Source organism: Pectinophora gossypiella, chromosome 20 (genome assembly GCF_024362695.1).
Source record: "Pectinophora gossypiella chromosome 20, ilPecGoss1.1, whole genome shotgun sequence".
Taxonomy (NCBI): domain Eukaryota; kingdom Metazoa; phylum Arthropoda; class Insecta; order Lepidoptera; family Gelechiidae; genus Pectinophora; species Pectinophora gossypiella.
In genome coordinates, this window is record NC_065423.1 from 9137559 (window position 1) to 9161909 (window position 24351).

Genomic DNA, 24351 nt, shown 5'->3' on the forward strand with positions numbered 1-24351 from the left:
GCTTACATAAACAGCCTATACGTCCCACTGCTGGGCACAGGTCTCCCCTCAATCAACCGGAGGGGGTATGGAGCATACTCCACCACGCTGCTCCACTGCGGGTTGGTGGAGATGTTTTTACGGCTAATAGCCGGGACCAACGGCTTAACGTGCCCTCCGAACGGAATCATCTTACTTTTTCGGACAATCAGGTGATTCAAGCCTGAAAAGTCCTTACCAAACAAAGGGCAGTTTCACAAAGTGATTTCGACAATGTCCCCGTCGTCGAACCCGGACCTCCAGTCGTGAGCCTAACGCTCTAACCACTAGACCACGGAGGCTCTTAGACGAGAGCTTATCTTATATTATTGTAATACATTTTAAGAGTAAGGTGCTTGAATTCTGTTTTTTTTTTTTCAGCGGCCCCAACAATAGTACAAGTCCTCAAACAGTGGGTGTACCAGACGAAGGTGCTAGCGGGGGTGAGGACTGAGGTAGCGGACGCGGCGCGTCGCACACGCTTCCCTCCCGGGGACCGTTACCACGTGGTGCTGTCCGTCGTGCAGCCCCGGCCGGGCTCCATCGCCGTCGAGTTTGATGCCAAGGAGGCTGTTGAAGGTGACTTGTTTTATAGCGCCTACATAACATAACCAGCCTATATACGTCCCACTGCTGGGCACAGGCCTCCCCTCAATCAACCGGAGGGGGTATGGAGCATACTCCACCACGCTGCGGCTAACCAAGTTGAAAAAGTTCCTATTTTTGTTCTCGCTAACGTATAATGCACGATGTTAGCGACAACGTAAGGAAAACATTGAGGAATGATTCAGACCATGATTCTGTTTTGATACCAAGTGGAAATTTCCGAAATAATTAAAAAAAAAACACTAAAATTTTCATTAATTTTTCGACAGGAAGTTCGACGTATTAACAGAATCATGGTCTGAATCATTCTCCAAAGTTTTCCCGAGTAGTATAACCCGAGCGAATCGTGAAGCCTCGCAGTTATGCACCGTTAATGGCGCTAGTTTATTTTATTCGGATGGGTTACCTTCCATTAAAAAAATAATTTGTTTCGTTGACTAATGATTATAAAAAGCTTCTTTCGTTATTAGAAATACCTATCTAAGTAATACCGGTTTCTTTAATTATTGTAGTTGGCAACCCTCAGACGTCACACACACAGTTGCGCTTGTACGATAACGTCAATTGTCCCGATTCCTGCAGACACATCCTAATTTATTTTAAGTTATACCCGTCATTTTCTTATCCGCCGAGAAGGATATGGACGAAGATTGACAAATTTTAAAATAAATGAGCGAATGGGATAATCCGGGCGAATAAAATAGGCATCTCTCTGATATGCCACCCGTCTGACGTGTGCTGTCCAACGAAAGGGTTCTTTTTTAAAATTTCTGCATAAAATTGATGTGTGTTCCATTTTTGCCTGTCGATTACCTGTCTCGTTCCTTTTCGGCGGATAAAAAAAATGACAGGTATAACTTAAAATAAAATTAGATGGTGTTTTCTGGATTCGACACCGTCGTGTAAATGTAAAACGAAGTATTTTGTATGAGGTGTCCGGGGTGTGACTGTGCAAGTATCCAGAATGATCCAGCACGCTCTTCTTCATACTACGCGTGGAGACGTTTTCTTATGTTACTTCTCACACGTTTCAGATTACATTGGTTCGTTCGTAGATGAGCTGAGCGTCCTGCACAACTTCACGCTCAAGTCGCAGTGGCTGTATTTATTGGATTTCGACTTTCAAGCCAGAGAGGTAAGCATTTACTTAAACTTACTTACCGTCACGTTACTTACGTATCGAGCGGTATGGTGGAGTGTGGCGAGGTAGGTCGTGGACCGGCGGTTGTTTCGTTGAAATAAAAATACAAATATGCTGATGAAGCTGATTTGCATGTATTATTCGTTGAGGGCACTGGAGATTACGATATATTTTGATTTTTATTGGCGTAAGAGTCGACTAGTGAGTTCAGACATTGAGAAAAGGAAGAAGTGACAGCAGTGGGCAAAGACAATATGTCTACATAAAAAACTATGTTATTAATCTATGGTCTTATAAGGGTGATGCATACACGGTCAATTTATAACATGAAGTATGTCCCACACCGGCGGATTAGGGGGAGGCCTGTGCAGTAGGATGTATACAGGGTGTTAGTGACATCTTAACGAAAACTTTGAGGGATGATTCAGGCCATGATTCTGAGTTAATAATATCACGTGAAATGTTCCGTCGCTAAAGTATGGAACTGAAAATAATTTAAAAAACACTACAATTTTCATTAATTTTCCGACAGGAAAATCCACTTGATATCAACTCAGAATCATGGTCTGAATCATCCCAATCAGTATTTGTTACGGTGTCACTAACACCTGGATGGCTACTTGTCCATGGTGTAAGTGACATTGTAACAAATACTGAGGGGAATGATTCAGCTCATTATTCTGAATCAATATGAAGTTAAACTTTTCTGTCGCAAAAGTATAGATTTGAAAATAATTTAAAAAAACACAACAAAAAATATGAATTTGCGACGGAAAATTCCACTTGATATTAACTCGATATCATGGTCTGAGTCATCTCCCTCAGTATTCGTTACGATGTCACTAACACCCTGTATAGGCTACTTATTGTTTGTCGTATCCATCTTCTGACTTCGTATCAACAGTGGCTGTAAGTTCTCTGATTACTTGTATCTCTGCCCACCCCATAAGTTACGGGCGTAAGTTTATGTATGTGTATCACTGACATCCTATAAACAAATAGACCCATAGTCACTAAGGAGTTTTTAAATAAAATCCTGTTGTAAATATTACATTTACTTACATTTACTTGTGTAGATGTATAAGTTCATGTTAAATTAAGATGTTATAAATAGCCTATAAACGTCCCAATGCTGGGCACAGGCCTCCCCTCAGTCAACCGGAGATGGTATGGATCATACTCCACCACGCTGCTCCACTGCGAGTTGGTGGAGGTTTTTTTACTGCTAATAGCCGGGACCAACGGGTTAACGTACCCTCCGAAGCACGGAATCATCTTACTTTTTCGGACAATCAGGTGATTCAAACCTGTAAAGTCCTTACCAAACAAAGGACAGTCTCACAAAGTGATTTCGACAATGTCCCCATCGGGAATCGAGCCCGGACCTCCAGATCGTGAGCCCAAAATGAAGTGCCTGTAGTAACCAAATATCGGTTGTCCCAGGTGAAAGACAACAGCGAATGGGGCCGCCACTGGGCCGTGCGACAGGACCGCCTGCCGCTGCTCCTCACGCGGCTGGAGGAGCGCGCGGCCACCCACGTGTCGGAGGCCCCCACCATCAACTTGGCGCTGTACGCAACGCCCTGCGAGAGGGCGCCACTCGTCATATACGATCATGACGGTGAGCCACACTTCTATAACGGTTATTACACTTACCAATCCATCCTAGGCACGGCACTCATACATAAACAGCCTATATACGTCCCACTGCTGGGCACAGGCCTCCCCTCAATCAACCGGAGGGTGTATGGAGCATACTCCACCACGCTGCTCCAATACGGCACTCATATAATCATTAATTGTAGCTTTGTTTTTGTTTTTTTGTGACTTATTGTAGATTTGCCGCAGATGGCATTAACTACTTGGCCGGACAAATGGGGAGCGCTGAAGGCTCTCACCCGGTACAACGTTTAAGACAACAGGCCTGAGGGTGCCCAGTTGGGCGCGAACCTCGGCTCAGGGCGTCGTCTGAGAGGAAAAATATTTGAAAGAATTAATCGACCCTAGTGGGTCGATAGCGATAAGCGCTGAATGAGGGAAATCGTCGACCACGCCGGCGGGGTCGGTATCGGGGGTTTAATTGTAGCATTCTCCACTCTTGTCTATCAAAAGCCAATTCTTTGACTTCCTTATGAGACACGACGTTCGCCTTCTCTTTAAATTGTTCCAGATCCAGGGGGGGTAAGGTCGACGCCCGATACGATTAGTCGCGGGCTGGAGAATTTCTGTTCTCATCATCATCAATTTAAGAGCCACGCTCTTGTCGGTGTAGCATTTTCCGAATACTCTCCATGCTACTTAACTTTGCTTTCTGTTCTATACGTAGCCTTATTCTTTACGAGTATTCTAAGACCCAACAATAGTGATCACATCTACTACTCTTCTTCTTCTTCTTTGCGAGTCGATGGCATACATAACATAAACTGCCTACATACGTCCCACTGCTGGGCACAGGCCTCCCCTCAATCAACCGGAGGGGGTATGGAGCATACTCCACCACGCTGCTCCACTGCGGGTTGGTGGAGGTGTTTTTACGGCTAATAGCCGGGACCGACGGCTTAACGTGCCCTCCGAAGCACGGAATCATCTTACTTTTTCGGACAATCAGGTGATTCAAGCCTGAAAAGTCCTTACCAAACAAAGGACAGTCTAACAAAGTGATTTCGACAATGTCCCCATCGGGAATCGAACCCGGACCTCCAGATCGTGAGCCTAACGCTCTAACCACTAGACCACGGAGGCTGTATAGAGTCGATGGCGATCGATACTAAATTTTTGCTGACCAATAATTGGCCACGCTTACGGCATTTTCAGTGGCTTCGTAAAGGTCTTTAATAGTGCAGGTGTTAGGGCACTTAGGACAGCACAAAAGGTAACTACTAATAAGGTCCATTTTTGTTTTTATTCTAAGTCATGATTGAATATCGCTGTAAAGAAAAAGTATAGCGATATTGCAAGATGTAATATGGCTCTAAAGAAAAAGTATACAATGCTCAATGCCAGATGACTATGCCAGAGAAATTATAAAATGCAAATCAAGAAAAAGAAGCCAGTTTAAGATGATTAAAAATCTATCTCATTTTTTATTGTTAAGAATTGCATCCTAAAAGTTTCTTCGTTTTCTTATTTTCATGCGCTCCTTCTGCTTTCCTACTTCCAGACAAGCCCATCATATCTTCGGTGGAAGCGTTCATGTCTCCGAAGTGGGGCGGCGTGGTGCTCTCCAGCCCTACAGCGGGCGAGTGTCGTGGGCAGCACCAAACACACAAGCCGGTCACCAGGGTTGTCATGGGAGCGTTCGTGTCCCAGCTTAGGAAGTTACTTGGTATTGTGGAGACGGTAAGTGCAGTCAAAGTGAGTTGAATCTGCAGGCCCATAACCGAAATATGGACTTATTCGTTTTTGGGAATAGGTAGAGCCACGGTACCCCAGTTGGTAGAACGCTTGCCTCTCACTTTGAGGTCGCAGGTTCGAATCCAGCACAGGCCTAAACCAATTATTGTCGAATTTATGTTTGGATCATAAATGATTATCACGTGCTTAGTGGTGAAGGAAAACATGAGGAAACCACCCATTATTATTTTATTATCATTAAAATAAAAAGAAGATATTAGATAGCAACATAGTTCTATACTATACATATTCTGATCCAAATATCAAGCAACAATTATTTTTATATGCATCTGCCATTACATTATATTTTTTAATAATTATGTACCCGAGCAACGAGAAAATAGGTTATTATCACGTTAAATCTGTACAGCCGCCATCTATATATTTTTTGAGGAACTTATCCTGGATAGTACTGGTTTCCTGGATGAAGTTGTTGCTGCTTAGCAATAATACCGACAGATTGTACTGTATCTTTCGTCCGTGTGTGTAAAACGTGTCTTGTATATTGTGTGCAATAAAGTGTATTTGTATTGTATAGTCCCTAATTTCCTTGGTCAGAATACATTGACCTTGAACTTAATTTTGCAGGAGCACATCCAAGGTGCTCACTTGGAGCCACTGCGCTCCGTGGTGCCTCGTCGCTGGGAGTTAGACAACCTCCTTCACCTGAGGACCATCGAACTGATCACTTCTGCCGAAAGAACCTTACAGAGCCTCGCGCAGTTACTTGGTAAGCCATTTTGTGATGTATTAGCATTGACTTCGTATTTAAGTTGTGTAGATATTATAAGTTCGTTTCCTCAAATTAAGATGTTGTGGTTGTTAAAATAAAGCGCAATATCGGTTTTATAGTGTCGTCATAACGGCCATTATGTTGCAACCGACTAAATTCGATCTTGACATGTCGTCGCATAGTGACAAGATGCATCGCGGACTTTTTTTTTACAGAGATTGGTAGTTCATTTGTTAAAAGACATTGAGCCTTACGACCATAAACATATTAAACACGTGGCTTTTGTTGTGACGAGGCGGAGATCAGTGTTGCTCTATGGTTTATGACGATAGCGTGCACTGTGCGAGACCATAGATTAATAGAATTACACTACGTATATACCGATAGCTCTCCGCCTCGCCCCAATGTAGGAAAGTGAGAAAAAAGTGAAATATGGAAGGATAATGAATGGGGATTTGGTTGTTTATGGTATGAATTTAGGATGGTTAATGAATGGGATGAAATTAAGTTTTAAACAATATAAGGTGGGTTGTCTATAATTGGATTGTCATCGGAATGTAAAGGGCATTTTATTCGACAAACTATGTGGTGAGCCGTATAACCGTCTGATGAAGCTCGATAGCTAACTATGTGAAGATTCATCATCATTAGGCCTTGTACATCTTGTAGGGGCACAACAACGCCGCTCATGGCTAAATAGACCGATCTTGGACCGATACACTCGCCCGCACTTTCGACACGCAAATTGTGAATCGGCTAACACTTGGGTGGCCACCCTGATTATGCCTCTTAGCCCGGTTTTGGGCTAAATGAAGAAACCAGGCCTTGTCATGCGTTTCACAACCCTTAGTGATGATATTCCGCCACTGGTTGCAGTCTGAAGCCTGATCTTCCCAAGTGCCACAATCGATACCAAACGCGTTTCATATCGCGTTTTGCGCAGTCTTTGAAACGCAGCACTGGTCCTCGGTTGGAGTAATAATACGAAATAATGTTTCCCCTCGTAACAATTCCAGGTGAGATATCAAACATCGTGATTAACGACGACGTCGGTGCCTCTATCAACCTGGCAGTGGACAGCATCCACCAGGCATCCGCCCTGATGGCTCAGGGTCGGCTGGTGGAGGCCTACAAAACTTCGCAGCAGGCCTTCCAAGCTGCCGAGACGGCATTCATGGAGCCTAGTCTGTTGGCACTGCTGTACTTCCCTGATGATCAGAAGTGAGTGGATTTTAATTTACTAAAGTACGATAGCTAGAAGTAGCTTGTAGATATTAACCAATAGGTTTTTCTATTATATGTTTTTTTCTTTCTTTCTTTATATATGTTTTTTTTTATGTATTCACGTAAAATTACGCCTATTTCCCGTTGGGATAGACAGAGACCTCGGACTTTTGCTTTTTCTACTCTCATGAAAGATTTCATGCTTGATCGCCGGGTTAGAGTACTCTTAAACTGTGCCCTTAAAAATTACAAACCCTGTATTACAAGAAATTTTCTTGTAAAAATTTTCATTATTACAAGAATATGTTTATCAAAACTACACAAGTAAAGTACATGTTACAAGTATCAATATTTATTTCACAAGTATATTTTACAATTCCTCTAGTTTTTTCTGATAATCGTAATTTACACGTACTTGTGAGTAACTTGTAGCTTGTGAACGTGTAACTTGTAAGTTTTGATAAACACGGCACTGGCCTTTCTTCAAGACATCCTCGATCTGATCGCGTTATGTACGGTCACGAGCATTAATATGATACACTTTGGTACCATGTCACATTAACTTTTTTGACAAATTGAACTGTAAGTCTCACTAAATGTCAAATATGTTAGTGCGACAGAGTCCTAAAGTGGGTATATTACATTGCTCATGACTGTACGCCTAGGCCTTCCTTGTCCAACTTTTAGGTTTTTTTTATATGGTAATAAAATATTCTTTTTTGTTTTCAGGTACGCTATCTACATTCCATTGTTCCTGCCCATTATGTTCCCAGTTGTGCTTTCACTCAAGAACTTACTGCTGTGGTTCCGAGGCAAGCCCATCCACAAGAAGATGGATTAATTTATTTAGACTAACGATGCATTTCTTAGCAGTTACCTGTGTTGTGAATAAAGATATATGATTTTTGTTTAATGGAATTGTTTCATTTGATTATGTTTTCTCGCTAAAGCTGTGTTTGAATAAGGTTGAACCAGAATTCACAAAACGTTCACAAAACAAATTATACGATTCAAAATTTGACCTTTCTTCCCATGCAACCCCAACATTGAAATTGTATGGAAATTAAATAAATAAAAAATCTAAATTCTGCTTCACGTTACAATAATTTAATATGTAATACTGAGGTACTTTGTCACAATCAAAATTCATTAAAACAACTTACAACTCTTACCTTACTACTATCATAATATGATATCATTGTGCAGAGTTACAATTTGTGTTTTAAACCTTATTTAGCTTAGATTTAAGTGAAATGGTAGATTTTTCAACGCATCAAAATGCTATCGATATGTATTTTATATATAACCATTAGTATAAATTAATAGATCAGTTTGTACTGAACCGGATTATGCCTTCTTGGAATAGTCCCTTTGGATCTTATATAAACCATTGAACACTTAACACACGGTGAAAGATATCACACCCAAGTTCCAAATTGTTATTTTTTTTTAATTCATAGCAATACATATATGTGGTGTTTATTTTGCTGCTTATCATAATGATTAATGGTTTAATGTGTATATTTCTTCAGTTCTTAATTTGAGACTTTTGAATAATATCTCTCTCCTATTGTTATTTATTGCAGATAATTTATATCTCGTACTGGTCTTGCTTTAGCCGAACTAGACATACTTTAACCTCATAAAAAGTGCTTGTAAGCCGATAAATGTAGCCATTACATTATTTTGTACATCCACCTTAGCCCATGTTACTTTTAAAGTTTTTAAGTATAATAGGATCTCAAATATCTTTCTTAAATATCTTTAAAACAAACAGGACACATACACAAACATATAACTACGTCAAAAGCTATATTTAACGTTATTATGATTCGATCCAATCCGTTTCGGTTATCATAGCGACATTTTCGCCTTTCCCTGGCAAATATTCAAACTCCCACAGAGAATTGGAGAGAACTAAAGTTTCTCCTTCGTTCAATTCGACTTGAACAATGGAGCAATCGTCTTCGCAGGGTGCTCGAGGTTTCAACATTACTGACGTCTTCCCCTTCAACTGAGACATTATTATTAACCCAACGTCGAGCTCTAGATACTTATATCTGTGAGTGTCGTAATTTTTTGACAACAACAACCAGTTGAAATGTGAAGGAGGAATGTGCGGCGATAGAAAATACGGTCGCGGTGCGAGAATCCGAAAAGACTTGACTGCACGTATGTCGCAATTTTGGAAATGGACGAACCAACTAGGTATGTTCGTGTTTGTTATTCTAGTGACTATTTCTTCTAAGTCCATGGGCTGTCGGCCTATTCTGATGTTGGTGAGGATGCGACAAGGTACGGAGTCACGAAGGCGGTCGTCACCGCTGATCAGACTTGTAAGGTTCAACTCTGAACGGGAAGCCGACCACTCGTAATGTGCATCAGTGACTATCACCGGAGCTCCGCGTAGCAAGTGATGGTTGAACACTTCGTGGTAACTAGTGTCGGAGAGACGAAGAACATTTTCTGAAAATAAATAAGTCTACATTTTATGTATTGTTCATGAATTCGCTATAGGTATAGTAATCAATATAATGTAATGATTCGCAATACAAAAATAATAGACGAGAATTAAATTATTTAATCATTTTGTATTAAGTATGTATTTGTACTATAAGACTACAGAAAATTCCGATAAGTACTTCTAAGTTTCAATAATACCCACTGTGCCAGTGGAGCTGCGTGGTAGAACGGAATATTATCCTAGGCGAGACCTTTTCACAGCAGTGGAACCTACTAACTGTTGTTATGTATACTTCTGTTATGTAAAATAATATTAGCTAATTAAACTTACTTATAGCTTCACAGGCTATGCAGTCCGTCGGCGAAACGAGATTTGTGTCCAAAGACTCGGGCTGCGATTTCTGAATCAAGCACTTATTGTAGTACAGTGGGGTCCAGTCCCAAAATGGCAAAATTTTGATCAACGCGATCCTCGCAATAGCCGACGCATGCCAATGGAAGGTATCTGTCTGGCACACTGTGTACCCGATAGCCGTCACCATCACCAGAAATAAGAACACCCGTGTCCATCTCTTGATAGACGCCTTACGCACTGCGTTAGTTAAAGGGCGGCATATTATATCCATTTCCTCATCAGTCATGCCTGCCTCCTTACAATATTCGTAAAAAGAACGCACTTCCGAGTTAATTAACTCAAATTTCTCGCGTTGGGACATTTTAGCCCCGTTTTTGAGACTCATTTTGGTCGTGACCTACAAATTCGCACTCCGATCAATAATAAACTTGCGACGGGTGCAGTATATCGATAATGAAAATTGGCGCGCGCGCGAAGGATATGATTAGTTTCGTCAAGTTGCAGCCTTGCGCGGAAGTTAATGGAGTCAATGACACAGCGAAATGTCAAACTCAAACATTTCGAAAATCGGTGTTGAATGAAAAGCCGAATATTGAATACGATTGAATAAAATTAAAAGAATAACATATTTTATAGCTCTTATTTTACAATATGAAAATAATGAAAAATACTGTAATCACGCAATGAAATGACATGATGAGGACATACATGACATGCAAACATGACCGGCTAAATTGTCCGAAATAAAAAGTATGAGAAAAATTTAATTCCGTTCTAGAGGTTCTGTTGATCGATTTGATGTAAATTAATTTATTACTTAACTTATTTATTTTTATTCGTTTTTACCATGCATTCTTGAACTTGAAGCTTGAATGTCTATTTTCTCGGCTTGTAACATTGAAAAGTCAAAATACTTTTTCCGCCATATTGAAAGTTCCATAATGGGAAGTCGGTCAAACGTTGACCCTATTATGAATTTCTATTTATTGTGAAGTGACATTTATTTCAAACGTGGACCAAAAATTAACATACACATTTATTATTCCCTTTGCGGTAAAGTGTGTTACAACAAGTGTGTATTTGCTTTTTGCAATTGGTTTGATGAATACGTCACAGCGCCATGTTGTATTCCTGCGCTGATTGCAGGCACGAGAAATCTGCCAATCCGCATATTATTCGGGAATAGTTCCCGAGAATAAATCGAACTGCGATTTTGTACTCAAATATATTTTAATTTATATTTGTTGGCAAATGTCAAACAATTTGAGTGAGTTCGATGCATCCCTGTTGTCGCATTTCAAGTGCTAACTCATAATTTCAACTGCAGTTTTGTGCATCCGCGAAAGTTGAAAGGACTGTGTTGTAAAAGAAAGAAGTGTTAATAATTTGCCAAAATTCCGGTCCCTACGCGCAGACGAGAAGGTGCCTACCCGCCGGGGCAGTCGGGCGAAGGAGATATGAACAACAAACGTAAAAATCGCCAAGGGCCACCGAGGTAAGGCTAGGTTTTGATCGTAAACTTTCTGCTGGAATGACATGTCTTTGTTGTGGGGGGCTGGCATTCCTCTTGTGGAGGATCCCGCTAGGTTGTGATGTCAGCTTGACAGATACGGGAGCGACTGGGAAGCGGCAGTAACGGCTGTAAACAAAGCGTGGAACGTGTCGCGAATTAGCTGTTAGTAGCGAGCGGTAGTCGCGGGCGGCGCGGCGCGGTGTGCCGTGTACGCTAGTCTAGATGTTTGGCCTACTTTTGCCGTGTACTGGCGACGATTAATTTAGCCGCGTGTGATCAGCTGATCCCAGTGCCTGTGTCGCAAACCTGCCTAATTGAATCGCTTTTCTAACAAAGTCGTACTTTAGTAGGCAGGAGTGCAGTGCAAATACAGCTTATCCAGTGTGGTATTTAACTTGCTAACTTTTCACATGTAATTGTGTTGACAATGAAGCCGTTAATGTAGTTTAAAGTGGTTCTAGGCCATAAAGAGTAAGTATTATTGGTATGTCTGCTTTCTCTCCACTCAGTAGGAAGTGGTGATAATGTTTGGCAGACATCCAAATTTCTTAATTAGATAGCTTTCTTTTCTTTAGTTCAAGCATGGTCAGTTAAACTTTATAAATAGACTCAAGACCTTATTGCTAAAACCGGGAGTATTGTCTTTTTGGGGTGGAGAGTACCAAAATGCACTTAAAATATCAAATGTAAGACTTATTTTATCTAATTTCATGTTACTTGTGTATCATACATTGCATTGTTATAAACATTTTGAATATTTATCCTTAATACTTTGACATTTGTAATAGAATTAATAAATGTTTGCAGATATTGTTTGATATCAAAAAGCAAAACATTTCAGTATAAGACAATGACCTTTTTGTGTGTAGTCTTTGATTTAGTCTAGAAATTTCTGTAATTTACTATTGTACTAACATTTTGTCGTAGTTGAAGGCGTCTTTTGGAATTGTCCAGGTTGTCTATCTCCGTAAATGTTGGAATAACAATTTACTACTAAATGTCCGTTTCTGTTTACATTGTATGAACAGATGGCATAGCTACTGCCTGATGAAGCGGTTACCTAATTCTTGCAACATTTTTTATGATAAATAAGCTTTTCATCAAATATTATAGGTACCTACCTATCAATTATAATTTGGAAAAGTTCCATTATATTATATTATATATAGCTGCAAATATTTACCTATGTATACATATAATTCCTTCCGCCATACCGTTAAACAAAATATTTTTAAACTATTTAGTATTCCCTTTGTGTTAACATATTTAATGTAAGTATCTTTTACTTTTTTTTTCAGTAACTAGTTTTTTTAGTTATTCATGCTTAATACTAAAAGGTCTCTTTACGGACAAGTAGTTAAAAAAATCTACAGAATCTCATGTTGAAGTGTCAGTTTTACGCTTCTATAATTTTGACTATCTTCGGAATGGCACACATTTGTTAATCAGTATGGATTTGATATTATTCTTCTTATCATGCGGGTTGTGAGGTGGAATACCAGCCTCATCAACCCTTTGAACCTTTTGATATTAAAAGGACTTCAGACCTGACAATCCTATTCATTCTAGAATGTGGGTGCTGCACTTGATTTGGACAGTCCAGCTATTAGCTTCTTTTCTAATTCTATCTCTGGTCACAATCTTCAAATTTGTTTTAATTATTGACAGTAAATTAGACTTACTTACAACTGGGTTACAAGTCACTGTACAAAATGTGAACTATAAAATTACAGTGAAATATGTGTATTAATGACAATATTATTGGACGTCCCACCATCACTGCACTTGCCAATTCTTATCTGTTCTGATCTGAATCTTGTGCCATATTCCATTGAAGTTGAATGGTCTTTAAAATTACCGTCTCTATTGATGGAACTAATGACCGAAACGGGGTAATATTTAGAAATCCCTTGTGAAAAATATTGCAAACTCACATCATTGGCATTAGTGACATATTTTTGGAAATTGTCTTGCCATTGTTGTTAAAAAAATTACCAATTTGTATGATGCAACCGAGTTATAATGTCACATGGCTGTCCATGTGTGAACTTAGTATTTGGGTTTTCTTCTTCATCATCATGTTAAGATACTCAACATCATCAAAGAAATGATCTTTTCTCAATTACTATAATCTTTGTTTCCATTGGGTATTTTGTGGATTTGTCATTAGTGTTTCTAAGCAAAATAAGTAATCACACAGTAGTCATAACAAGAAAAGTTGAAGTTGAAGTAGTAGTCCATTTTGACAGCTATCAGACTCATAGTAAATGGAAGCCAGTACAAAAAATTATACCTTATGTCTATGAGATTTAGAAAAAACATTTCTTGATTTTTACTATACATAAACATAAATAAACAGCCCCACTACGTCCAACCCATAGGGATAGGCCTCCCTTCAAACAACCGGAGGTGGTATGGGTCATAGTCCATCACACTGCTCCAGTGCAGGATAGGAGAGGCTTTTCATGTCTAGTAGCCCGGTCAGTTAAGTGCACTGGATAGAATGAATCTCAAATTAATAGTTAGCAGTTTTATTATTGCATATGGCAAAAAATTATCATATGTCCAGTTTGAGCTCTTTCAACAAGTCTTAAGTAAAAATGACTCATAATTACTACATGTCAGTAAGCGAGCATTTTGCCCTGACTCCTTACTTATGTTAGTGTCAGTAGATGCAACATTTCCTACATCATTAGTAGTTTTTTATGCACAGATAAAATATTAATGTTCTTTAGATCATAATGATTATCACATGTTCAGTGGTGAAGGAAAACATTGTGACGAAACTCACATTGAGGAGAGTACTTAACCTGGATTGGACTGGTGTTCCCTTTTGTGGGTTGAAAGGTCAGACAGGCAGTTGCTTCAGTAAAAAAACTGGACCTGCCAAATATGCAGGTTAGATAAGCGGACCGTGTGAAAATAGGATAAAGCTATGGAGATGATGATGTATGATTTACAAATCACACATAAATATTATAATAATTAATGTTGAAGTCTGTTTCATGTGTGTAATTTTTAGTCATTTATCTTTTTAGTAGATACTTTTTTAAGTGTTAATAAAGCTGTAATAACAGTTATTTTAGCTTGTTTTTTTTATAGCTACATGGTTGGTTTTAAGGGTATTTTGTAGAAAAAATAAATGGAAGTCATCCACAACATAGCATTATTTTACATAATGTCGCATACTGTCCACCTGATTATGAATATTTTCTTTTCAATCTACAAAGTCCAAAGAGAAAATCAAATATAGAAACAATATCATCTCTCATTGTCTTAGCTTACTGCACAGGAATTGAACATGTAAACTTTCTCACGCAGATGGACATTGTAAATACTTGTAGGCTATCTGTTTGATAATATTGTATGGGAAACGAGACATTCAAATACAAAGATTGGCTTATGAATCAATTGATTAGTTTAGCAGATATTATGATTGCTTCCTAGGTTTGATTCCTATCCAGTGTGTTGTCTCTAATAACATAACATAACAAATACTTTATTGCACAAACAGGAAAATACAAAATTAAAAACAAAAGACAAATAGAAAAAGTACAATAGACGACCTTATTGCTAAGTGGCAATCTCTTTCAAGCAACCTTCAAGCTTCAAGTTTTTTTTAGCTTTCCTCTAATTTGAGTGAGTATTAGGAAAGAACTGGCCATCTGTCACATCGACATAGTAGTATAGTCTGTGTGATTTCAGAACCAAGTTTGCAAGTTCTCTTCAGACTTCTCTCTGTCTACTCTGATTGGAATTATGGGCGTGAATGTCATGTTGTGATAAATAGACAGAATCTTTATTTAGTTTTAAGACATTACATAAATTTCTTGTGCAGGTCTTAATCACTTTTAACGTGCATTATTGGAGTTTAGAAAGCTCGGTAAGGTACCCACACCTTACATACTTAGTTCATCTCTCGATGGACTACCCCAATTGAGATATAGTCGTGAGCTTTAGTTCGTGATTATTTTTATTTATTTATTTATTTATTTTTGGTCACCAACAGAGTTAACAACAATAAATACATTACAAGTTACTTATACATAAACAAGAGTAATTGTTACCCTAATTATAGGTGACAACGGCATGCAAAATTAACTGCAGCAAAGATATCTTAAATGAGAAAAAAAAGAAGGCTAAAAGCGCATCACGCTTGCACAGCTTAGGCCATTTACACTTAAAAACAGACACATTTGTTGTTATTTATAAATAATTGAGTACAAGTTACTTCTGTATGCATTGGGCTTACTCGAAATATCCAATTCAGTTTTATTACTTAAACTATTATACATCCTCGTTAATCTGTTTAGTGGTGAATTGTATCCCAAGTTGCTTCTACCAAAGGTCTCAGAAAAAAGCCTGTGTTTTGAACTACTGCGTGGCAGGCTATGTGGTACAAGAAAATTAAGTCTGGAAAGAAGATCGGGCGCATCTAATGTTCCGTTTACAAGCTTATGAAAAAATATTGCATCCAGCAAATATCTTCTCTCTGATAAAGGACGCATTTTAAAATAATGGAGACGTTCCGAGTAACTAGGCAGCTTCTTAGCCATAAAGCAACTGAAAGATAGATGCCATAAGAATCTTTTCTGAATTCTCTCCAAGCGTTTCATATACACGATTATGATTGGAGTACATGAGTTTACCTTTAATATCTTGTATTATAATAGTATCACCATGTAACATTGAATTAATTTTGCTTGGAATCGTAAAATTATCAAAATAGGTTCATCCTTATTAGAAACTTTAACTTCTTCTAAAGTTGAAAACTGTAACTAAAGTGATAAATCATTATAATATTATTAATATACAGTCTCTAAGCACTTATCATTTAATTCTGCAAACAAATTACGCTTGAATACCGTGTTAATCGTTATCAGTCCCATAACAATACAGATTTATCTTAAACTGGTGATTTGCTAATATTTAACTTAATTAGACGAAGCAGTGGTTTTTGAAACACTCTTAAATAGTCATATTACAGTATTCCTTGGCAGTGAAAGGTTATCTTCATTGTAACTGTGTATTTTTTAAATTTTCATAAAATATTACATAAAAAAAATTGTGTTTCTAAGTGTGAAATCTAAAGTGTGCAGTGTTTATTGACGGTAAGGTCAAAACTTTTGTACACTTACACACAGACTCACGCTATTTATCCCTATAGTTGTAGACAGAGTTACAAGTCACTACTCTTTCATAGGCCGGTCATAGGATGGGTGACCACAAAAAAAGTTCTCATCTCGAGCTCCTCCGTGCTTCGGAAGGCACGTTAAGCCGTTGGTCCCGGCTGCACTAGCAGTCGTTAATAACCATCAATCCGCACTGGGCCCGCGTGGTGATTTAAGGCCCGATCTCCCTATCCATCCATAGGGAAGGCCCGTGCCCCAGCAGTGGGGACGTTAATGGGCTGATGATGATGATGACTCTTTCATATACGAATTTTTAGTTAGGCACATTTCTCAAGTATTTTACTTCTTAAGTGGTTATACTTTTTTTTTAGTTTCGCACTATTAACAGGGCCTTAAGTACCTGTGAGGCTCACAAAACCCTTGAACTGTCACATAACAAATGCCCTTTCTGCCTCTTGATTATCGTCGAGATAACGCAAATGGCGTCCTCAAACAAAAACTCAATATGCATATTAGGTCGAAGTTCAACTCGCAGTCACTTAAACAATTGATTTGTCATTGTCAAATTGAAAAATTTTGTCTTGAAGTAATGAGAGAATTTCCAGGCTAAATTCCCCAAAAAATATAATAGATGGAACTGTACAAGTTTGCCTTCGTTTAACATTCTAATTTCATTGATAACAGACATGTGCATCTTTTATCTTTGGTTTTGGATATAAATGATGACACTTGTTCTCATCCAGACACAACACATCTACCACCATAATTCTATATCATCGTCAGCCCATTAACGTCCCCACTGCTAGGGCACAGGCCTTCCCTATAGATGGATAGGAAGATCTGGTCTTAAACCATCACGCGGGCCCAGTGCAGATTGATAGTTATTAACGACTGCTAATGCAGCCGGGACCAACGGCTTAACGTAACTTACTGATGTAAGTAAGTAGTCGTTACATGAGCCATGTCAGAGGTCTTTGGCGACTCAATAGTAACCCTGACACCAGGGTTGATGAGGTTGGTACTTCACGTCACAGCCCACACGATAGAAGAAGAGAAGATTCAACAGCTGTAATAATTCAGATACTCCTTTCAATCATCAGGTTTTATGCCATTGATGTTGAGGAGACGAGAATTCTCGAGCCTAAGTTCATATTACTATGATTATTTACGAAATGATGGACAATGTATCCCCTCTAACTGGTGAAGGGAGCACCCGAGGTCTTATTGAGATAGGTGTGTTATGTTGTACACTATGTTACTTCATTTACTTTCTAATTCAGAGGGAGAATACCTAGCAGCGTTGCCAGATTTTTTTTTACGGGGTTTTGGAACTTTTCAAGTGAAAAAAGCGGGATTCTTTCGTCGAAAGCGGAGAAAAAAACGTATATAATAAAAAGTTTTTGAATATTTATCTTTTAATTTGACTTCAAATTACGTGTACGTGACAATAGATAGCAAAAATATCCATAGAAATGTATTTTAATAAAAATATTATATTTTTACCCTATCGTTAAATAGTTGAGTCTTATACGTCTTCTGAATAAAAAGAAAACGGAAATCAAAATCAAAATTTCCAGTCCACACTTGTCTGTGCCATCCGCCCGCGCTTTCTCAGTACGTTGCACGCACGGTCGAGTTATTCCCGAAAAGCGGGACTGAGCCTGTCCCGTGCGGGACATTATATTTTGATTTAAAAATCGGGACCTAGTAACATTTACTTGATTTTAAAATGTACATGACGCTTATTTCAGCCTGTAACATGACATGACATCATACATAGGCAGAGGTTTATATACACCTATACTTTGTAGTAGGGAGCGAACCTATTGCCATTATTATTATTTTTTTTATTATTATTATTATTTTTTATTTGCCTATTGGCACAAATCCTAGCTCAAATCTAATGAAACCAATAAATGCACTCAAAAAGTGAAGTATGTGTAGTACTCGGAAGATTACTACACATACAAACACACAAACAAAGTATCCCAGTTGGTAGAACGCTTGCCTCTCACTTTGAGGTCGCTGCTTCGATTCCAGCACAGGCCTAAACCAATGATCGTCGAATTTGTTTACGAATTCATGTTTGGATCATAAAATAATTATCACGTGCTCAGCGGTGAAGGAAAACATAGTGCGGAAACCCACATTCCCGAGAAATGCATTTTCGAAGGTATTTGGCCTAACCTGTATTGGGCTGGTTTTCCCTTCGCGGGTTGGAAGGTCAGACAGGCAGTCGCTTCTGTGAAAAACCGGACCTGTCAAATCTTCAGGTTAGGTAAGCGGACCCTGTGAAAAACGGGATAATACTAGGAAGACGATCTTCTTTTATCATGTGGGTTGTGGGGTGAATTACCAACTTCATCAAGTTCAGGCCTCCTCATTAGGTTGAAGAAGACGATGATGATGAGTTTACAAAGAAGCACTTCCAATTTCCGGTTACTTCAATCTTTTTTTTTATTTGACTTATAGTAGATTTGCCACAAATGGAAATTTATTAATGATATATAATAGTAAATTTACTAACGACAGATAACACGTTAACAAAAATTATAAAATGTTAGTTACAAATAATGCTAACTCATAATGCAACTCGTTATCGAATACTTTTTCCAACTCGTAAAAACTGATATTGGAACAAAATTCCGGTGGAGATTCCAAACAATATATATTTATATTTCGTACGAGGAACGGGAGGGCCAATGAGTCATTATCTTATCTCCCTGTCTGACCCACAACATGCATTATGTCAATAATTTACAACAGAGTTGCTAAACAGATCGCGTATCAATGAATTAGATGTTTGAAATTACCCAATTAGACAGTACTATTCAGAGGCGGAGGACAGGAGTCTGTAGGGAGCGCTGGTAAATTATAATAAAACCCCACACAAATAATGAACTGTATTACTTAAGATATTATATTAAATTACAAGATCCAAACATTGAGACGCGTTGGTTTGCTCGCGCTAGAAATGTGACTGACCATAAATGGTAGACTATTAGGTATGTCCCATAGAGAGTCTTAGCACGGCTTTGAAATAGACTACTCTAGGCACCATTCCACTCGCGTCAGACAGAGTACTGCGGGGTGGAAGGCAAGAGGGATACCACTGCCTTATTTTTCCCTAAAAAGTAGCATGGAGAATGCTACACCAACAAGAGCGTGACTCTTAAATTAGCGATGATGAAATTACCCAACTGATTAAACTGTTATTACTATTAACTAGCTTCCCGCTAGCGATTCCGTCCCCCTATTCATCCCTTTAAGGGGGGAAGTCCCGGATATAAACTGTCCTATATGCTTCCCTGGGTCTCCAACTATCTTCATACTAAATGTCATCTCAATCGGTTCAGTAGTTTAAGCGTAAAGATAACAGACACATAATTACTTTCGCATTTATAATATTAGTATCATCAATACTATGATGGGAAATTACATGTTTACTTGTTTCTTAATCGTTCCGTGAAATTGTAATAGATGAATTTATTCGTGATGTAATACTACCTGTTTTGAAAGACAGTTAATCGATTCTTGCATCGGATTATTTGTTTGTGGGGACTGTAATTTATTTATGAAATAGTTTACGTATTGTCGAAAATAGTCGTAACTTTCTAGGAGAAGACGAATATTTTTTCCGATTGGATTTTATAAAATTCAAATGAGGGACTTGACGTCATACTCGTATTAGTTACTTACGTATATTGTTGTTTGAAAATACGTTGTTATTGGTGTTCGAACAAAGATTATTAGCGTGTTTTATGTACAACCCAATTGGGATCATAGTCATGAGCTTATGTTAGGCACGTTTGTAGTATCGTCGTAGAATAAAGAATAATATAGTACGGTCACGAGCATTAATATGTATATACACTTTGGTACCATGTCACATTAACTTTTTTGATAAATTGAACTGTAAGTCTCAGTAAATGTCAAATATGTTAGTGTGACAGACTGACTCATGACTGTACATGTAGAACGGTAACTTTCCGCCCCGCACCAATTCGAATCGGGCGCCGACCTCACCCCCTCTGGGTATTTAGTCTTGAATGGCCGTATACCGCAGGGGGGGGGGGGGGGTAGAGCACGCAGACTGTCCATCTCGCTCCCACTTAGGCGTTCAGCGGCACACAGTAATAATTAGATGTTTGTATGAAGTGTCCAGCAGAGGAGCTCGGTGGCGCAGCGGTAAACGCGCTCGGTCTGCGATTGTTGAAGTTAAGCAACTTTCGCAAAGGCCGGTCATAGGATGGATGACCACAAAAAATATATATATATAAGTTCATCTCGAGCTCCTCCGTGCTTCGGAAGGCACGTTAAGTCGTTAGTCCCGGCTGCATTAGCTGTCGTTAATAGCCACCAATCCGCACTGGGCCCGCGTGGTGGTTTAAGGCCCGATCTCCCTATCCATCTATAGGGAAGGCCCGTGCCCCAGCAGTGGGGACGTTAATGAGCTGGTGATGATGATGAAGTGTCCGGGGTGTGGTATCGTAACCTAACCCCTATAGACAAACTTAACCTTACCTTCACTATATTCCTTACGGCAGAGCAGCCACTCCGTTTGAAGATCAAAGCGTTACCGGAACTAGCAAGGCGACTTTTCTAATCTTAGAATTACTAATACAAGAAACTCGCATATCAAGTTACTGCATTAATTAGTTATTTGACATTAAGGAAAGATAGGAATGCATTTTTGAATATTATCGCTCGATTTGATTTCGATGTGTGTATGAAGCGATTGATGAATGTGGAGGAAGCAAGAGAAGTGTGTCAGGATCGAAGCAAATGGAATTCTATAGTCTCTGCTTACCCCGGTGGGAAATAGGCGTGAGTTTATGTATGTATGTATCGCTCGATTTGTGTGTCCTACAGTATGTAATATAATAACTTTCTCATCTCTTCTTCTATCGTGTGGGTTGTGAGGTGGATTACCAACCCCATCAACCCTGGTGTCAGAGTTATTATTGAGCCGCCATAGGCCAGTGACATGACTCATGTAACGACTACGTACTTACATCAGTAAGTAACCGGCACCAACGGCTTAACGTGCCTTCCGAAGCACGGATCATCTTACTTTTGGAGAATCAGGTGATCAGCCTGTAATGTCCTAACTAAACTGGGGATCACAAAGTGATTTTTGCGATTTGTCCCCACCCGGGATTGGAACCCGGGACCCAGGCGACGGAATATTCCGCTTGATATCAACTGAGAATCATGGTCTGAATCATCCCTCAAAGTTTTCGTTACGATGTCACTAACACCCTGTATATACCATATTTTATAACAGTGTGTTCTGCTGCAGGTCGCCACGAGGGCGTGTGGTGGCCGAGGGTGTGTACAACAACGCGCACTTCATGCACGCGGCGACGTCGCACGTTGGCGACATCGTCCAGGTGCTGACGCAGTCGGGCAGTCTGTGGGAGGGCGTCTTCAAGACCTTCAGTGCTCAGTTTGAGGTGAGTCCACACTTTTACTGACCATGCATAACAAGCGTAATTCATGCACGCGCTGACTGCGCAGTCTGGGATCATCTGGACAACGACCTTCAGTGCTCAGGTTGACGTGAGTCAATGCTTACTGTCTGTATGTACATCATACTTGTGGTGTATCTATGGTGTTTGCTTATCTTTTTCTGTCATATGAGATGTAATGACAGTTTTGTTTTCTGTTTTTCAAATAAAATTAAGACCTCTCTACACGTGAGGTTCAGAGGTTCTGGGACGAACACCGAACACAACATGCGACAAGACTCGCAGATGAGGGTGTTTTGTTTAGGCCAGAGGGTACAGGTCCGAAACTATACGGACCCGTCTCAGAGATGGAAATTTGACGAGGTTGTGAGAGTACTGGCCAGTGCACTATCTGGTGAGAACGGATGATGGTGAGACCTGCAAGAGGCACGTCGACCAGATGCTGCAAACCTCAATAAGAGACCAATAGTAGCTAATTACAAGATTTAGGGGGGAGACCTGTGGTCATAGCAATTTTGTTTTCTGTTTTTCAAATAAAAATGAATATATTGGGCAGTGGGCGTCGTACGGCTGATGATATTACAATAATAATGTATTTTCGAGGAAGACGTCGTGATCAAATTCAGGATCATGTAAAGAAAGGCCTCGTTAAGTGCACCTACTCTCAGTCTGCAAGTCGTATGAATATGGAAGATACGAAAGTAGTGTCAGGATAGTAGCATGTGGGTAGTTCATTGAACACCGGAAGTCAATAACATTACCACAAACGCAAAAATATCTTAGAATCCTGGTCTTTTAGCAAATATCCAGTTAGCACTTCGCCAACTTACCTAAATTCTAACTGGATATTTGCAAAGCCAAAAGTTTCTAAGATGTTTTTGCGTTATGGTAATGATACCTATTCTTCTTCGACTTCCGATGTTCGAAGACCCATGTAACCATGTTCAAGTACTTATGTAGAATTGGTACGTACATATTTTCGAGGTGTTGGAAAAGTGACGTGCCGGAAACGGCAATAAACCACGTCGAAAAACAGTGTGAAGACACCGCAAACGCTTTTCCGCGCCTTTTGTTAGGTGCGCTAGTTTCGTAGATATAAACACAGTTATGCAAATGTACCGCTTAATTTAGTATCCTGGCAACACAGGCGTGATTATAATGAATTAACAAACCTTGTGCGTTATTTATTTATTACTTCAAATGGTAGCAGTTTAGTACTGATTTCCAGCTATGGTTAGGACGAAAAGAATGCATTAGAACGATACATCACAGTAGCTTAACAAGGATATCTCAGCCAATCACCATACAGTTTAGCTTTTTTTTTAAATACAAGTATCAACTCTCGCTGTCGATAAAATCGTTAAATATTTGTGTTTAGAATTGTTTGTTTGTGTACGGTCACGAGTACTAATATGTATACACTTTGATACCACATCACATTAACTTTTTTGACAAATTAAACAGTAAGTCAAATTAAATGTGAAACATGATAATGCGACAGGGTTCTAAAGTGGGTACATGATGTTACTTCATTACTGTACAGCCTTAGACACCACCCACCAGTCGTATTAAATCTATTTCAATGGGTAACTTCTTGCCATTCATACACTCATAAACTCCAACCTATTTTCCACCGGGGTAAGCAGAGACTATGGCATTCCATAAGCTTCGATCCAGACTTACTGTTGCGAAGTCCACGCAGATTTTATAATCTTTTTACGTGTTTTTTTATATTTCTTCTTTTTTGACAACGTTTTGTATCTTGGTTTTACGGCTTACGTCTTGTTCTTGTTGGTGAAAATACATTAAATAACTCTCTCATAAGCTAAGTATTTGTTATTCATTCATATAGTAATAACGAGGAGCTCTAGCTCGGTGGCGCAGCGGTAAACGCGCTCGGTCTGCGATTGTTGAAGTTAAGCAACTTTCGCAAAGGCCGGTCATAGGATAGGTGACCACAAAAAAAAGTTTTCATCTCGAGCTCCTCCGTACTTCGGAAGGCACGTTAAGCCATTGGTCCCGGCTGCATTAGCAGTCGTTAATAACCATCAATCCGCACTGGGCCCGCGTGATGGTTTAAGGCCCGATCTCCCTATCCATCCATAGGGAAGGTCCGTGCCCCAGCAGTGGGGACGTTTATGGGCTGATGATGATGATGATATAGTAATATAGTCCACATCATATACATCAGCTACCGCCGTAGCTCACACTTACTTCTCTTGATTTCTCCACATTTTATGCGTGGGTATTAAAGATATTTTATATAAAATACCATGAATTCAATTGGAAGCTAATATTGTCC

The 24351-nt window shown here is 39.3% G+C and overlaps 3 protein-coding genes across 5 annotated transcripts in view; 2 read left to right on the plus strand and 1 right to left on the minus strand.

Annotated features, from left to right (window-relative positions):
- The window catches only part of LOC126376238 (GPI transamidase component PIG-S), a 73947-nt gene extending 65919 nt beyond the window's left edge, over positions 1 to 8028 (plus strand). For all 3 annotated transcript variants that reach the window (XM_050023510.1, XM_050023512.1, XM_050023511.1), the window contains exons 5-11: positions 400 to 597; positions 1659 to 1759; positions 3209 to 3386; positions 4926 to 5104; positions 5747 to 5888; positions 6908 to 7112; positions 7845 to 8028. In XM_050023510.1, coding sequence (XP_049879467.1) covers positions 400 to 597; positions 1659 to 1759; positions 3209 to 3386; positions 4926 to 5104; positions 5747 to 5888; positions 6908 to 7112; positions 7845 to 7956 — 1115 coding nt within the window. In that variant the 3' untranslated portion in view covers positions 7957 to 8028. The remainder of the gene's footprint in view (positions 1 to 399; positions 598 to 1658; positions 1760 to 3208; positions 3387 to 4925; positions 5105 to 5746; positions 5889 to 6907; positions 7113 to 7844) is intronic.
- Positions 8029 to 8255: 227 nt separating this feature from the next.
- LOC126376275 (uncharacterized) lies at positions 8256 to 10330 on the minus strand. Its single transcript, XM_050023584.1, has 2 exons — positions 9910 to 10330; positions 8256 to 9581 (listed from the first exon to the last, which is right to left on the minus strand). The coding sequence occupies exons 1-2, from the start codon at positions 10316 to 10318 to the stop codon at positions 8941 to 8943; spliced, it is 1050 nt and encodes a 349-aa protein (XP_049879541.1). The 5' UTR covers positions 10319 to 10330; the 3' UTR covers positions 8256 to 8940.
- Positions 10331 to 10872: 542 nt separating this feature from the next.
- Positions 10873 to 24351, plus strand: part of LOC126376400 (ataxin-2-like protein) — a 54326-nt gene continuing 40847 nt past the window's right edge. Inside the window, exons 1-2 of the mRNA XM_050023727.1 lie at positions 10873 to 11428; positions 21881 to 22034. Of these exons, the coding sequence (XP_049879684.1) occupies positions 11391 to 11428; positions 21881 to 22034 (192 nt within the window). The 5' untranslated portion in view covers positions 10873 to 11390. The remainder of the gene's footprint in view (positions 11429 to 21880; positions 22035 to 24351) is intronic.